Below are 16,715 nucleotides of genomic sequence, written 5' to 3'. Positions count from 1 at the left end.
GTTGAATTAGGTCAGTCACTTTAAAGGGGGTGAACATTTATGAAGTCACTTAATTTACCTTACATATTTATTTAATTGACATTGTATAATACAACTTTAACCCCTTATCTATGCAGATTTAGCTAAAAGTAATTCTCCTGTCTGTTTTTGTGTCTGTTCAGAAAAAGTAGCGAGGAGTCGGTGAGGGAGAGGCAGAAGGTGGTGGCTCTGGCCAACATGAAGGAGCCCAGCCTGCTGCAGTTTTACATCTCCAGAGAATGGCTGAACAAGTTCAACACCTTCGCAGAGCCGGGCCCCATCAGCAATCATACGTTTCTTTGTCAGCACGGGGGTGTGTGGTGAAAAATGTCTTTATCTGAAAAATGTGGGAGGAGAAATTCCTCTTGTATTCAGAGAAAGAACACAGGCAGTATTCCTTTAAGGGGAATTGAGACTTCCAGCTGTAGAAACAGATATATATCTGCTTCATCAAATCCTTGATGTCATCATTTTGGTCTGAGATTTGTGCTTTTAGTTTAACAGAAACCATGAGGATAAGCAGTCAGTCAGTTGCCTTTTTTAGAGAATGATTCTACTGGAGCACTGTTAAAAACACTTCTCTGTGGATTCATCCCCTCAGTGACGGACAAATGAAACATACATGAGCCTACACATTGACCAAAATCTGTGTAGAAAGTGATCAATCTAAAAACAAAGAAGAGGCTGTTTCAGCTCTGCAGTATATCATAACATAACGTCTTAACTCTATTTCTTTTAGATTTTTATGATATTTGGCTCGTTCTTTCTCTCCAGCCAGCCACAGCTTCATGACTGTAATAGGTTCCAGGCAATCATTGAAGAGGCCAGCAGGGATAAAGAGGGGGGTTTTGGAAGAAGGGGGAGAATCTTATAATATTTATGGGTGAACTCACAACTTCAGGCCAGAAATCTTCCCATTAACATCCTTTTTTTCTCTGCGCAGGAATCCCTCCTAATAAGTACCACTACATCGACGACTTGGTTGTAATAGTCCCGCAGAATGTGTGGGAGTACCTTTACAACAGGTGAGTGTGTAACACTTTACTAGTTTATTTTATAACTCAATCATGGTCAAAATAATTTGGCTTTATGAGAAAAAATACAAAAAAATACCTCTTTATTGTCAAAGTAAAAACAGATTTCTACAATGTAATGTAAATTAGATAAAATATGTGGCTTGCAGGCTTTGTCTGCTCTAAGGCTGCTAAAATAAGATTTGCAAATATTGATTAAAACTGTAGTTAAGTAGTTATAAAGTAGTTTGTACAAAGATGTTTTGATACAAAAGCATGCATAGGCCTTTATTAGGATTTTATCAGTGAAACAGTAAAAATCTATGTTGATTTTTGACGGCACTTATCACTTTTTCTTCTCTCTTGGGTCCTGGGGAGGCTTTGCTTTTCATAGCTACATGTTGGGGGGGTCCAAGGAAAAATGGTTGGCAAACATTGAGTTAAATCCATCATCAAGACATAGAAAGAATATGGCACATGTGTAAATCTGCCTAGATCAGGCTGTCCTTACACTAATAGAACGATTTATACCAATAGTCTGATTTCATGCAGGCTAATCTGGTGTTAGAAAAGTTCTGACAGTCCAGAATGTTTACAAAAGATTCCATTTGCATCCCCTTTTCATTGAGTTCTCTAAATTCTCTCTTAAATGTTTGGTGTGTCTTCAGCTTTGGCGGCGGCCCAGCAGTGAACCACCTGTATATGTGTGCCATCTGCCAGGTGGAGATCGAAGCTCTGGCTAAACGCAGAAAAACAGAAATAGACACTTTCATCAAGGTAGAAGCCCGCTTTCCTGCGAGGTGTTACCTGTGTCTAAATATATCTTCTTTGCTTTTTGATACGTGCTGAATAAGCTTTTTTTTTTCGTCTCTCATAAATAGCTGAACAAGGAGTTTCAGGCCGAGGAGGCTCCAACTGTGATCCTGTGCATCAGCATGCAGTGGTTCAGGGAGTGGGAGAGCTTCGTGAAGGGGAAAGACAACGGTACGTCCCTGCAGAGAGATGAACACAGCTATGCAGTAAAGTTCTCTTCATACTGATATTTTAGATATATTCTAAATGTTTTTCTTAGAGCCGCCTGGTCCCATTGACAACAGTAAAATTGGAGTCATGAAAGGCGGACACATCCAACTCAAGCAAGGTAAAGTCACACTGCTCGAAAAGAGTTGAGTAATTTTTAAGAATCTGATCGCTCTGGTTTTTTTTAAAGTTATCTACTTGTTTTGATAAACAGCAAAAATCAGAAAGGGCTTCTTAGTCCCGACCAGTTCACAGTAGGTTTCATTTTCTGCTTTTTAAACCTGCAGAATTTTTGTCGATACAACTCAGGCACTAACATGGAAGCATGCAGCACAGCGCAGTTTTCTTTATCATAGTCAAGGCAACTCTCAGAAGACATGGCAGTATATGCATTTTGTTCTGTACCAGTAAAGGTTTACTGTCAAAGTAAGGTCCACACAATCTTAGGCCACTTTAAAGTCCTGGAAACACAAAAAAACATGACAAAAAAGCGATCTACATCTTTTTCATTAAACAGTGGGACTAAACAAATGGATTTGTTTACATTGATGCCAAATATTAAAAGGCAGATACTGACACGAAGAACCAAAAAGTGGTGAAATGGGTGAGAAGTGACATAACAGGGTCAAAAATTGGCAAAATTGGTACAAAGTTGCAAAAATGGGTGAAAAGTGACAAAGAATTGGTATGAAGTGGCAAAATGGGTAAAAAGTGACAAACAGTGGCATAAGGGGAACAAATTGGGCCAAAAAAGGGGTTAAAATTTATCAAATATGGGGAAAAAAGTGGCAAAATGGGTAAAAAGTGAATAAAAATAGGGAAAAAGTGGCAAAAATTGGTTAAAAAAAGTGGCCAAAAATTGTTATAAATGGCAAAAAGCTGGCAAAATGTGTAAAAAGTTGGATATCAGCAAAACTGGGACAACTGGAAACTGGAACTGGGAGCAAAAACTGGGACAAAAATGAGTGAAAAATGACAAAAGTTGGGATAAAAGTGGCAAAAAATGGGGAAATTGTAACAAATCAGGGCATAAGAGTGGCAAAAATTGGCAAAAAAGTGTCTTGAACTGGTTAAAAAGAGACAATGGAGTGGCAAATTTGTACAAAGTTGCAAAAGTGAGTAAAAAGTTATAAAAAAGTAGGAAAAAAAGGGACAAAATGGTGGCAAAAATTGGTAATGAGTTGCAAAAGTGGGTGAAAAGTGACAAAATGTGGGTTACAGTGGCAAAAATTGACAGAAAATTGGCAAAAAGTGACTTAAACTGGTTAAAAACCCAAATAGAGTGGCAAATGTGTACAAAGTGGGTAAAAAAGCGACAAAAAGTAGGAAAAAAGTGAAAAAATGTAGTATTAAATGGCAAAAGAGCTGCAAAAATGGGTGAAATTGACAAGTCAGGGTAAAAAGTGGCAAAAGTGGGGGTTCTCTGGGTTTCTAAGGGGCCAGCCAGCTCTGTGGGCAGCCCTGCGTCCCTCTTCCACTCTTGAGTGCGGATCAGGCTCAGGTGTGCTGGAGCCTACAGGTGGAGGTAGGAGGGAAGCTTGAGAGCCAGGGAGAGAGGAGACACGCAGTAACAATAAGAAACAGACTAATGGATGCTTTTTTAAAACTGATATTTCTCCATTCAGGTGCTGATTACGGTCAGATCTCAGAGGAGACATGGCAGTACTTGTTGGGTATTTATGGCGGAGGCCCTGAGATCGCAGTGAGGCAGACCGTGGCCCCGGCTGACCCCGACAGCCTCCATGGAGAAAGGAAAATCGAGGCGGAGACGAGAGCACTTTGAGATAAAAAGAGGTTGGATTGTTTACTTCTGAAACCCACTAAAATCTGCAGAATCCTTGATAAAACTCAGACATAAATTCCTGCATACTGACAAGTATTTTCACTATTTTTTGGTCTTAAAAATTTGCTGGAAGCTGTGATTATGAAAGCTTGCTGCTAGCTCTGACCAAATTTCCACCCACTTTCCCTAACATGAACCACATGTGCTCATACATTCCTCCTGGCCTACAGGGAGCTGAGAAATCAGAACTTTCAGGCCAAGAGTAACGGAGGCTGAACATGCAGAAAATAAACATCTGTGTATCTAATCTGGACAGTCTATTTGTTCTCAGCTTGTTTCCTCACTCTTCTCTCTCCCCTTTAGGTCTTCTGATTCCACCCGTTCCACTTCTGCCCTCACAGGAAGCTGAGGAATTTGCACCTTGGTGAAAAAGCCTTGCCGTGAGCACTTTGTAAATGTAGCAGCGAATTATCCTGGAGGAGGGGTATTTAAATATCACATAGTTTGTTTATTTATTGGATAACTGATCTCGATGTTAAGGTGTGAAAAATAAGGCGTCATGTCACATCTCTGGAGCTGTTTTCTGTAGTTTCAGTGGCTGCTGTAGTGACTAGGTGTCAAATACTGCTAAAACCGGCTGTGGAGGACACAGAGCCAACGTCGGAAGATCAACAGAAAGATTTGAGGACTGTGCTTTACAACCAAGAGACATTCGGCTTTGTGTTGTTTGCCTGTTTGCTAGCTACATAGAAACAACTTAAGACATAACGTGAGAACTGCTTAGATCTAACTCTTGCACCTCCGACCTTAAATACACAGTATATCAGAGCCCTCAGGAATGGAAGTCTTGAAAACCAGTGAAATAACATCTGACTGAGAGAAAATACCATTAAACATGCATGTGTTCCAGTAGACCATTTTCAGGGGCATTTGTACTCTAAAAACTTCAAAATGCATGAAACTACAAACCTTTTTAGACCCTTTGAGGCATTTCAGAAAGAGGGAAGACGCAGAGCAGATGTTTTATGCTCAACCAGAACTAACACCTGGTCAGAAAGTATTCAGACCCCCTTCACTTTCTGTTTTGCTATGTTGCAGCCTGATGCTACAGTAAAAAAAAATCATTTTTATTCTCTTTAATCTACACTCCATACCGCATCATGAATTTTAGAAATTTTGCAAATTTATTAAAAATAAAAATCTGAATATCACATTTTACAACACTGTAAATGTATCTCAGGTTCCTCTAATTTCTCTGATCTTTGCTGAAATGTTTCTGCACCTTGATTGAAGTTCACCTGTGCTAAATTAAACTGATTGAACCTGAGCTAAATATCAAGTCTTTTGCAAATGGTGCAAAAAGATTAAAATTTTAATCATGCTAAATGTCAGAATTAATCATGATTAATTGCACCCTTTCTATTGCATTTTAAAATTCCACTGTTATGAATTTTAAACTGTTTTTGTGTCATTTTGTATTTTTCTGCTGTCTTGCACTAAAGGTAATTGACTTCCTGTTTGGGTAGAGACCTACTTTTAGAGGTAGATCGAAGATACAAACCAAAGCCCAGTCTCAGTTTCCACACTCACACTCACTGACTTTGAGGCTTTCCTGCCAAGGGTGGCCACACACTAGACGATTTTAAAACCGTGGGAGACCACAGACTTCGGGACAGTTTCAAACAATTTTTCATCTTTAATCCTCAGCCAGACCGTCAGACCACTGGAGACCACACACCTACCGACATGCTGACGGCCTTGATAATCATGTGACTTCAGAAAAAAACAAAGGCCTAAGTCTGTGAGCACTTAGGGCTGTCCCACTGTCAAATCGTAATGTGTGTGAGGGATCTCTTGAGCCCTGCATGCAACCTTTCTGTGAGTGGGCATTTCTGCAGACTTAGCATGAGGGAATTACCCATAGTTTATAGCATCGTGACACATAACAGGCATTCCCTTGGGTTACGCGCTAGCTAACCCTATAAAAGTGAAGCAAAAAGAGCAAAATGGTAAACAAAAAAACATGGAAGGTGACGACGCTGCTAAAAAAAAAGCCCTTTACTTTAACTTTGAGCCCTTGCAGCCTTGTGCACTCATCACTCTCCAGGTGCAGTCAGTTAAGTCTATCAGGGCTCACGGTTTAGGGAGGAGATTGATTGAGCCTTTGACTTAACCACAGAAAAAAGAAGTTGCTACTGATTGAAAATGAATTAAGACGGTGGTTACCAAACTTTTTCTACCAGGCCCCCCTTTTTTAGAATTTACAGCAACATAAAACCTAAAAATTCAGAGTTTTCAAAATCTGACTCTGAAGATAAACAATTCCCTGAAAATAAAAACTTAATGAACATCTTTCAGATTTAAACACAACCAGTTCTGCAGTAACTTCAGTGACAACTGTGAGCCTTTTTGGTGCTACAGTTATTTTTGCATATCGGGTGCAGATGTGAGACTGGGTCTCTCAGATAATTTTTTTTAATGTCCAGCTATGATTTGATTTTGTATCGTGGAGGAAACATCCTTTTGCTACATCCTCAAACAGGAGGGATGTTGCAAAAGGAAAAAGTGTGGCAAAGGCTCTCATGCTTAGCCACTACCACTTCTTTTCCACTCCAATCCAAAATGCTGATGATGTCTTGGACTTGAACTGCAATAATGTCGCTGAATCCGAGGAGACTTCAGTAGACTGGTCCTCTTCTCCAGGGCTGAAGTTATCAGCTGGTGCTGCGTAGACTGGCCTTACTGCACCCCCCTGGGCCAAATGGTGCAGGTGACTTTGGACTTGTCTACTGAGCTGTCTGAGTTTCATGGACTTATTTTACATCACTGCAGGGAGATTCTGACATGGTCTTAGCCAAAGTGTGAAAAAGGGACAATAAAGCATGCAATTAAAAACATTAGTCCACTAATTGTGGGCCTTAATTAATCACAATTAACTTGATTAATCTTGATCGTCCTAGCCTGAATACTTATATCAGTTATTTTTCAGTTTCTATTTTTAACAAATTTGCAAAAATATCTTAATTGTTTTCACTTTGTCATGATGGGGCACTGAGCGTAGATTAATATATTTACAGTACTGTGCAGAAGTTTTAGGCATGTAGAGCGCTAACGGTTCCTCACAGATCCTGATGTCCCACAACCCTGGGCTGAAGAGAGGAGGGAGGGCCAGAGTCAGAGTCGACACATTTGACATGTACGTGTGCTGCTCAGCAGTCAAGGTCAAGCTTAACAGCATTTCTTTTGTCCAGGCCTTTGCACCCCTGGTAATAGGCCCAGCAACCACCAACAGTTTTCAAGTGCTTAGAACATACACACGACAACCAGGGGGTTGTTGCAACCCTCCTACCCGCCCGAACAGTACCCTAGACTATGTTTAAGCACCACATCTACCCATAACTCCACCTTAAAGCTGTGGTTTTTGTTTTGTTTTCATCAGATTATTTTCCCATGCCCTTGGTAATGTACAAAGACATTCAGAGCATGACCTGGGTTGTGTCAATCCTCCTTCCCGCTCGATGTGGACCTTAAGCTGGTGTACTCGCCATTACACACCTTACTTCAGCCTCAAATTTCGGCCCAAACTTGCCTAAAACTTCTGCTCAGTACTGTATATTTTATTATTGTAGCATCAGGCTGCAACATTACAAAACTGAAAGCAGTGAAGGGGGTCTGAATACTTTCTGAATGTACTGTAGAGTGGTTTGTTCAAGGAGAAAGGCTGGGGTGGTTTCTATAGTGTATTCTGTAGAAATCTTAAATCAAGGGATAGGCTTTACCTATGACTTCAAAAATCTACTCAGTTCATCCTTGAGTTGGAGTTGGCAAATCTGTAAAGTTTGACAAAAATCTCTCAAAGTCTTCTTGAGATATATTCATGAGATAATGGTAGAAATGACTGACGTATGACCTACAAATTCTAGTCTGTTAAACAATGAATCAGAGTGTTTTTTGCTCAAAACTTGATGAAAGTCCTTCAAAGCTCTCTTGAGATATTAATGCACAAGCAAGGGATAAAGATAAACCCCAGTGACCTTGACCTTTGACCCCAAAATCTATTCAGGTGTTCATGAGTCACAGTGCTGTGTTTGAAAGAAATCCATCAAAGTAGATAGATATCACACTCATCATTAAAGGATGAACATGAGGCTAAATAATGACTTTGACCTCCAAAATCCAATCAGTCCATTCTTGACTTCTGGTGCTTTCACACTCTTAGCCTGGTCCTGGATCTGAGTACACTTGAGCCCAAAGTCCTGTTTGTTTAGGTCAGTGTGAACACAAATGAGCTTTGCCGGGGCACCAGGCCCGGTCAAAGGTTCAAGTGGACTCTGGCACAGTTCGAATGTGATGCAAATACAACCCCACTCTGATCCGGGAAAGACGGTTGCGACATTTTTGTAAAGGCAAAACATCTTTCCTAACGCTGCAGTTTGTTCAGTTTTCTCTATAAACATCAAGTCGACAAATAGTCTGTTTTGACCGTAAGTTGGGGTCAGCCAGTAGAGTTGCAAAGGTAAAAGGTGTATCCAAAGCTTGATGAAAATCCCTCAAAGGTGCTGAACCCACAAGAACGGCCCGAGCAGACAGAAAACCTGAAAACTCAATGCCTCCATCCTCAGCCATCCCCAGCATGGAGCTTTAATAATGAGAGAGCTGCTCATGTCTACAATTACCCTGAAAAAGCAAATAGACTTCCAGCAGTAGTCCTGTCATTCTAGAGCACTTCTCAAACATATTTGAGCGTTTGAGTCAGTTCAGTAGGAAATTACACAAGGTATCCTGTGCAATAACTATAAATAAGCTGGAGGGTGATGATGATGATCTCTAATGTATTTTCTTGTGAATAGCTCACAAAGTAAATCTGAAATTCTTCTGAAAGTGTAGATTAAGTCACAGTTCCTCAAAGTTATGCTCTCAGTTAAAATGCAGTACCCATTCTGACAGGAAGAGGGCGATGTTAAAGACATTTGTACCATGTGACAGATTACCAAGATAAAATGAATTATAACCAGCACAACATGCTCATACTAGGACCGGCTCCAACAGGGACATTATTTGTGACTCGAGGAACATTTCCTCTTCTGTTACTGTGCTTCTTTTCATTCTAGTTGGCACTAAATGAAGCTGTGCCCTGTGGTAATGTGGCACTGTGTCTTTCAATTTTTCATTTTAATTATTTTGTACAATTTAACATGTTTTTTAAAATATATACATCATGGCGTATTTATTAAAATGGCATTCTGATGCAAGGTTAAGCCCTAAACTCTAATGGCATCAAACGGAAACTCACATCTGCTGAGTTCTTGTGAAGAGGAAACCTGATTCAGATCTTGTCTTGCTCATGATCTCTCAAAGATTAGTGTACATTTAGCAAGAATGTATTAAGCAGTCAGTTTCAGAAAGCTCTAACGGCTGCCAGCAGCTCCATATGAGGCTGCTAACTGCCACATTATTTTAACATTTCCTTTGTAATGGAAAGCTGTATTTTTGAAAGCTCCCTTGCTCTGCTGAACAGAATAAAGGGGGTTAAAGCAGTATAACCTCGTCCAATAAAATCCTACATTCTTGATGTGTTATCACTTGCTGCAATGGCCTTTACAGAGCTTAAAAAAAAAAGTACCCCCCCCCCCCCCCCCCAGAGGTTTTACCCTTTTATTGATTTTATAAATCAATCATGGTAAACATAATTTGGCTTTTTTGATGAAAAAAGTTATATGTTTATCTCTGTCAGGCTCCATGTGGATCAGGCGTGAACAGCCCTTTTCAAGTCCGGCCACAAATTCTCCACTGGATTGAGGTCTGGACATCAGTTCTCATGCAGACTGAATAAGATTGTCCTACAGGATTTTCCTGTTTTGTTGCCTTCATCCTCTTCCAGGGCTGGCTGCTTAGAGGCATCCCCACAGCATGATGCTGCTGTAATTGTACATCACAGTTGGGATGGTGTGTTTGTGGTGATATGCAGTGTTTGTTGCATCTTGTCTGATGTCCAAAAAGCTCCATTTTGGTCTCATCAGACCAAAGATCTTTCTTCCACTTAACCATGGAGCTCTGACTGGTGAAGAACCCGGCCAACAGTTGTTGTCTGCAGAGTCTCTCCCATATCAGCTGCTGAAGCTTGGAACTCCTTCAGAGTAGTCATAGGTGTCTTGGTAGCCTCTCACACTAGATTCCTTCTTGTACTCTCACTCAGTTTGTGAGGACGGTCTGATCTAGGCAGATTTACACATGTGCCATGTTCCTTTATTGATGATGTATTTATCTGAACTCTGGGGGATGTTCAAAGCCTTGGAAATGTTTCTTCATGCATCCCCTGGCTTATACTTTTCAGTCACCTTTTCTCTGAGTTGCTAGGAGTGTTCCTTTGTCTTCAGGGTGTAATGGTAGCCAGGAATACTGGTTAACCAGTGTCTGGACCTTCCAGACACAGGTGTCTTTATTCTACAGTCACTTGAGACACATTCATTGCACTCAGGTGATCCCCATTTCACTGATTATGAGACTACTAGCATCGATTGGCTGGAGTTCTGTTGAATTACGTCTGTCACTTTGAAGGGGGTGATTATTTATGCAGTCACTTCTTTTACATTCCTTTTTTATTTATTTTAAATTAATTTGTAGCAATCTGTTTTCACTTTGACATTAAAGAGGCATTTCTTGTATTTTTTTTTCTTGTTTTTTTTTTTTTTTTTGCATTATTTTGTCAAAAAAGCCAAATTATATTGACCATAACTGATCTATAAACTCAATAAAAGGGTAAAAATCCAATGGGTTAAATATTTTTTACAGGCACTGTTAGTATATTTCTCAGAAGTACAACATAAAACATCAGCACTTACGGTAACTTTTTCTTTAACAAATGTAGTTTTGCTTTCTAAACTTGTTTGAAACCCCTCAAGAAGACAAAGATCAATTCCCATAAACACCATATTTTAATTAAATTCCTGCAAGCCCACAAAATGTTAAAACAAGGAGGATGGTATGCAAAACCCCGCCTTTCATGACAAATGTCCATAAAATATGAATAAACACTGCTTTTTATCCCGTGTTCATGCAGTATACACAAAAGAGTACAGTAAATCTTACCATCTACATTATACTCATCCAACCTTTCAGTACTGTGCCTTCATTCGTGAACACATCCTCACATATTAAGCCTTGATAACGTGTTGGAGGATGTATAGCTCCTTTCCTCATCTTTAAGCCATGTTACTGAGGGACCATTTGGTGCTATCTTAGAAATTCCCAGCTCAACTTTATCCTGAGTAAAGGTTTAAGAGGCAGGATAAGTAAAAACATCTGTGTGGGGGTGATGGAGCTTTTCTAAATTTTCCATTAACCTTGGCTTTAGAGAAGCGTTACTCAACCCTGCTCAACCAAAGAGCCAAATGAAAAAAAAAGAAAAATCTTTGTAAGAGCCATTATCCAAACCTGCACTGTAAAGCCAAACAAGTTAAACATACTCAAAATATTTGTTAAATCGATTATAATGAAGTTAGATTGACCACAAACTATTAGAGGTAACTGATTATATACACTTTTAATAAAACTACTGTTCTTCGTCCACTCTAATTTACTTTGTTTTTATTTCTATCCTATTCTTTAATCTTGAACATTTATAGTACTCAAAAAAGTCCAACTTAAAGGACTAAAAGTGACAATAATTAAAGGGTGCACAATGGACCACGAAGTCCTCTTCCATCATGTTCAGTACGCCGTCCATTGTGTATTGTGATTGCTCCTCACAGGCAGACTCGTTTTACTCAGTCAGTAACTTCACTCAGGGTGTAAAAGTGTCTAATGCCAATGGGGCAAATAATTGTCAGTAATTAAAATTACAGAAAAATACTTCAAGTAACTGAGTTATGTTTACTTAAAACTAAAAATGCATCCTATCAACTCAGATGACTAGAACTGTAACAGCTGTTTAAGATTTTAATGTTACCACGACTATTTTTGAACAACCTCCAACTGTTCAGTTGTATAATTTAAGACTAAAAGGGGCATTTTGCCCAGAAAGAACTCCTCTACAGATTTCAGATACTTATACTTTTTATGTTGAGGACGATCCCCACAGTCAGGCCTTCTCTAACTGAGTCAGTAACTTCACTCATGGTGCAAAAGCGTCTAATGCCCAAAGGCATTTCAGACAAACTGACAGAGTTCTGTTTACTTTAAACCAAAAATGTGTTCAATCAACTCAGAAAAGTAGGGCTGAAATAGCCATTTTGGATTTTTAGTTAACACAAGTCAATTTTTTTAACAACTGTCAACTGTTTGATCTTACAGTACGGGGGAGTGAATCCAATAACGACACAGAATATTTATATGTTTATTAATCAGAGCATACAGAAGCTTTGTCTTTCATTTCAGTCATTTTTTATGCAAAGTAAATTTAGATTATTATTTGGGTTAAAAAGCTTGTTTAAGCCATATTTATTCTCATCAGATAATGGTTTTGTTAATTTTACAAAAAGTTACTGTTGTCTGTTCATGTTATTCTTCTTATTTGTTGAGATACAAGCTTATTCAAATGCAGTTATGAAATATTTAAATAAAATATTAGCTTGATATTGTTAATATTACAAATAAAGTTAGGAAGTCATGAAATTCAGAGATGAGATGCATCAGATGACTGACAGTAAAAAGAGTAAGTGAAAACGTTTCATTTTACCGAATGGTAGTATTGGATAACTGAAAACTTGACATTCATCTTGAATTCATAAAGTAAAATAAAACTCAGTTTGGTGCAGCTCACAGAGTTATTGGAAATCAAGACACAATTGGCAAAAAGATTTTGGAGAAAAAAAATGCAGAATTAAAAATCTGATCCTACACACAACATAGTTGAGACCTAAACCCACACAAATCTCCAGTCCAGATTATTTTAGTAAAACAAAAGAATAAAGACAAGCTCAGAACATTTCGTCCCTTCTGTCAAGAATCACTGGTTTTTATCTTGCATTTTCTGTCTTGCACACATCCAATGGAAATATACGGTCTGTCTGCCACATCTTTACAGGCCAATCAGAGCAACAAAACACGTGATGTAGCCGCTACCTAGCTGCGCCCCTGCCGAGTACTAAACTCCATAGAAATCTGCATAAAGCCGCAAATCATGGCGACTGTAGACATGTCAGTACACGACTTTTGTTGTTTTTGAAAAGAAAATAACTCACTGATGTTCTTTTTTATTCTTTTAACGAAGAAATATCGTCAAGTTCTGATAAAACGGACGCTTTAGCAGCATCCAAGCTAATGTCTTCCGCCAAACAGTTCAGACGGGAGCTTTGCAAGATGGATTTGCCAGTGAGAAACATGGAAACGGGCGTATCCATCTGCTTTGTAAGGTTATAAAAGAGCCACATGTGGTTCAAGAGCCAGGCATTTGAGTATCACTGTCTTAGAGAGGTCCATTCATCAGTGTACTATTAAAGTCCATGTAAAGTGAAATCCAAACTTTGTGTCCTAACACACTAGATTTGCTGGAATAAGGTTACTGTAAACATGGGAAAACACTGAGATCTATGTTTGACTGCAATTTTGATGTAGCTCACCTCTTTCAGACTTGTTTTCATGATATGAGCCCATGACATCAAGAGTCTTTATGGGAAAATGCCCCATCCCTCTAACACTACAATGATATAAAATCACTGAGCAGTTCATCTCAGCACAGTCTTTTGTTCGCTGATGCCATTCATTGTGGGGTATATTAGCCAAATCTATCAGCCCAAGTGGCTTACAGGTCATTAAAAGTATCACAACGGAGAGATTTGTACCAGAAAACAGTAAATTTAAACCCCAACTCCTGTCTCTCTGCTCTGGCACAGAGCCAGCCAACTGATCAGAAGCATTTTTTAAAACCTAAGAGGATATTATTTCTCATGAGTGGGCGTGGCTTCAGCTCAACCACCCCCACACTAACCTAGAGCAGATTTTACCAGCTCATTTTTGATGATTTTGAAGCTTAATTTTATAAACTTGGAGATGTTTTTCATGACTCAAATTTGGCCTGGTGGTTTATAACACAGTTGCCTGCCATACAAGAGACCTAAAATAATGATTTTTTTAGCCCTTTACAGGGACTTTAAATTCCCAAGCTGCATTTCCTTGTGAATTCTAGCAGGAAAAATCACCTCAGTCAGATTTATTACATTACACACAATCTGTGATTGTGTAAGGAGAGTGATGATGCAGGACTTAACAAAAAACAGATGGTAACTTAAAACATCCTGAAGCTGTTTTAGCCATCATGTTTTGACTTGTTCCATTTTAATAACCCAGGATAAATTTCATAAGCTTCATACTTTAATGTAAAAGAGCTGTGCTGTTTCACAGATGGTGTAAAGTTCTGTCATCTTATTTTTGTTTCACTTTTTTCAGACTTAAAGCTGAAGAAATGTGAGGTTAGAAAATCAACTTCTTGTCTATTTGTTTTTAGTGTTTACTTTTTAAGCTTTTAAAATTAATTTGCTTTTTTGTACCAGGCAGTGATGTGCTGTACAGCTCCTTTCCTGACATCTTTAAAATGAGCTCAGAATTGCCTTCAAAGTTGAGGAAACCTAAAGGCTCAGGTGAGATCTGTAGTTGCATGAACAGGGCCACTGCTTGTTATTTAAAATGCCCTCATGAGAAAAATCTAAATCACAGCTGCCTCATTGATGATAAAAGTTATCCCAGCCTTTTATGAACACCCATGCTCGGAGGAAACATATCCCTTTAAATTTCACTTAAATTTCCCCGCTATTCGGTGCCAAATGCTAGATTATTGACTTGTCCTGAGCCATGTCCTAAAGACATTTTCCTTTTATATTTGCTGTCCAAAGAACAATTCATCCTTCATGTCCACAAAAACCTCTCTCAAAGTGTCCCACCATGGATAGATATGTTACTACAGAGCAGTACGTGATTTTTGACTCTTCATAGGGGAGTAAGTGCAATGACTAAAGGCCAATCTTTGTGCAATCTTCATTCTGTCAGAGACATTTGAAGGTTTTAGAGTAGTTTAATCAGCCGACCGTTTATTATATTGCAGTGGTAAGAAAACATGCAGTGATAATGACTTGATCTACCCCACCTGTGAGTTTGTTTGCTTGTGTTACAGCACGTCTCTATGCGTGTGAGATTTCAATTTCACCTCTCAGTGGAAAATTAAAAAAACTCTGCTGCGGTTCGACAGAGTTCATCAGAAATATTTTGACACCCTGCAGACAGCACAACAGGATTTTGCAGCTCATGTTTTCCCCATATTTGACAGTGTGTGGCTGTTGTGGTCATATAATGGAGACGCTTTGGTAACGTGGTTGACCTCAAATCAATGAGATGTCTTAATGTCTGTATAAGTTATGTAATTATTCATGACTGGTAAAATGATTAAAATTGCCTGGTCTTTGTGATCCTGGTCGTGTTTTTTCCTATAAAAGTTAAGGAGAAAGAAGGCAGCTCTGACAATGGAGGAAAATTGAAATATCACATTGACAGAAGGATTCAGACTCAAAAACTGCAAAAACACTGTCACTCTCATTTCTTTGGATCTTTGCTGACTTAAAAAATAAGTAAAATAATATTATTAATAATAATAATTTAAAAAATTAAATACATTTGGATAAAATACAAAAAAATTAAAAAAGAAATAAAATATTAAAATAAATTAAATTAATAATACATGTCTGTATATAAATTAAATCTAAAAACTATTACTAAATCAAATTGAAATTGAACATTTTTATGAAATTTTGATGAATAAAAATTTGATAAAAAACAAAATAGATAAAATTAAGGAAAAATGAAAAAAAATAAAATGATACAAAATCAAAATAAAAAATAAAGAATGTAAACATTTCAGGTACTCTAATGGAATGAAAAAAAACCAAAATGAAATGAAAAAATAAATTTAATACAGAAAAATTAAATGGATATAAATCAAATATATTAAAATTTTAAAAACTAAAAAAGAAACAAAAATCAAAACAAAAGGAATGAAGACTATAATGAATAAATTTATTTAAGATTTATTTTTGGGCATTTTTGTGCCTTTATTGGATAGACGAAGACAGTGGATAGAGTCGGAAACAGGGTCAAGAGTGGGGGAGAGACATGCAGTAAAAGGCCTCAGGCCGGATTCGAACCCGTACATGGGGAGCACCTTTAACCACTAGGCCACCTGCTCCCCTGAATAAGTTTATTTTTTAATGAAATGGAAAAACTACAAAGTAAGTCATATTGAACACAAATTAAAAATAAATTTTAAATGAATTAAAAAAAAAAAAAAGAAATTTAAAAATGGCAAACAACAAAGATATACATCAGATAAAAACAAAAAAAATCAGAAATTTATAAATAAATGTAATTTTTTAAATTTAATCAAAAAACTTTAAAACTTAAAAAAAAAATTTTTTAAAATTTAAAAAAATCAAATCAAATACAAATAAAAGCAAAAAAATATTTTTTTTAAAAATAAAAAAAAAATGGAATAAAGTTTTGAAAAGTTTTGACCAATTTTAAAGCTACATAAAATTACCTACCATTTACCTGTAGCAAAAGATATGAGAAATGTTCCTGTTTTTATTTCTTGTTTTCTTAACGTTTATAATTTATTGTGTTTTGAAATTGACTTCAGGGCTGCATTTAACGAGGTGGAGGACCGCATGTGGCCCCAGGACTGCCAGTTGCCCAACCCTGCTCAAGGTCCTTATGTGATATAAAGACTTGAGGGTGATACTGAACTTGCTTTAAGACTTAATTAAAACAAGGATGGAAACTAGCCTGAATGTCAAAGACAAATGGGTTTACTCTGCCTCTGCAGAGGCTGACAGTACACCACACTGTTGATACTTTTATTGTGAGTTTTAAAGTGAGGATATCGTATCCTCTAATGC

General features: G+C 37.8%; 1 protein-coding gene across 4 annotated transcripts in view; it reads left to right on the top strand.

The window, feature by feature from the left end:
* Positions 1 to 9,457, top strand: part of usp20 (ubiquitin specific peptidase 20) — a 30,053-nt gene extending 20,596 nt beyond the window's left edge. For all 4 annotated transcript variants that reach the window (XM_041810861.1, XM_041810860.1, XM_041810862.1 and 1 more), the window contains 7 exons: positions 162 to 331; positions 962 to 1,043; positions 1,700 to 1,808; positions 1,913 to 2,015; positions 2,104 to 2,172; positions 3,677 to 3,845; positions 4,198 to 9,457. In XM_041810861.1, coding sequence (XP_041666795.1) covers positions 162 to 331; positions 962 to 1,043; positions 1,700 to 1,808; positions 1,913 to 2,015; positions 2,104 to 2,172; positions 3,677 to 3,834 — 691 coding nt within the window. In that variant the 3' untranslated portion in view covers positions 3,835 to 3,845; positions 4,198 to 9,457. The remainder of the gene's footprint in view (positions 1 to 161; positions 332 to 961; positions 1,044 to 1,699; positions 1,809 to 1,912; positions 2,016 to 2,103; positions 2,173 to 3,676; positions 3,846 to 4,197) is intronic.
* Positions 9,458 to 16,715: the final 7,258 nt, after the last annotated feature.

Source organism: Cheilinus undulatus, linkage group 17, assembly GCF_018320785.1.
Source record: "Cheilinus undulatus linkage group 17, ASM1832078v1, whole genome shotgun sequence".
In the NCBI taxonomy this organism is placed as follows: Eukaryota; Metazoa; Chordata; class Actinopteri; order Labriformes; family Labridae; genus Cheilinus; species Cheilinus undulatus.
Note: the sequence above shows the minus strand (reverse complement) of the source record. Positions and strands in the feature narration are given on the sequence as shown.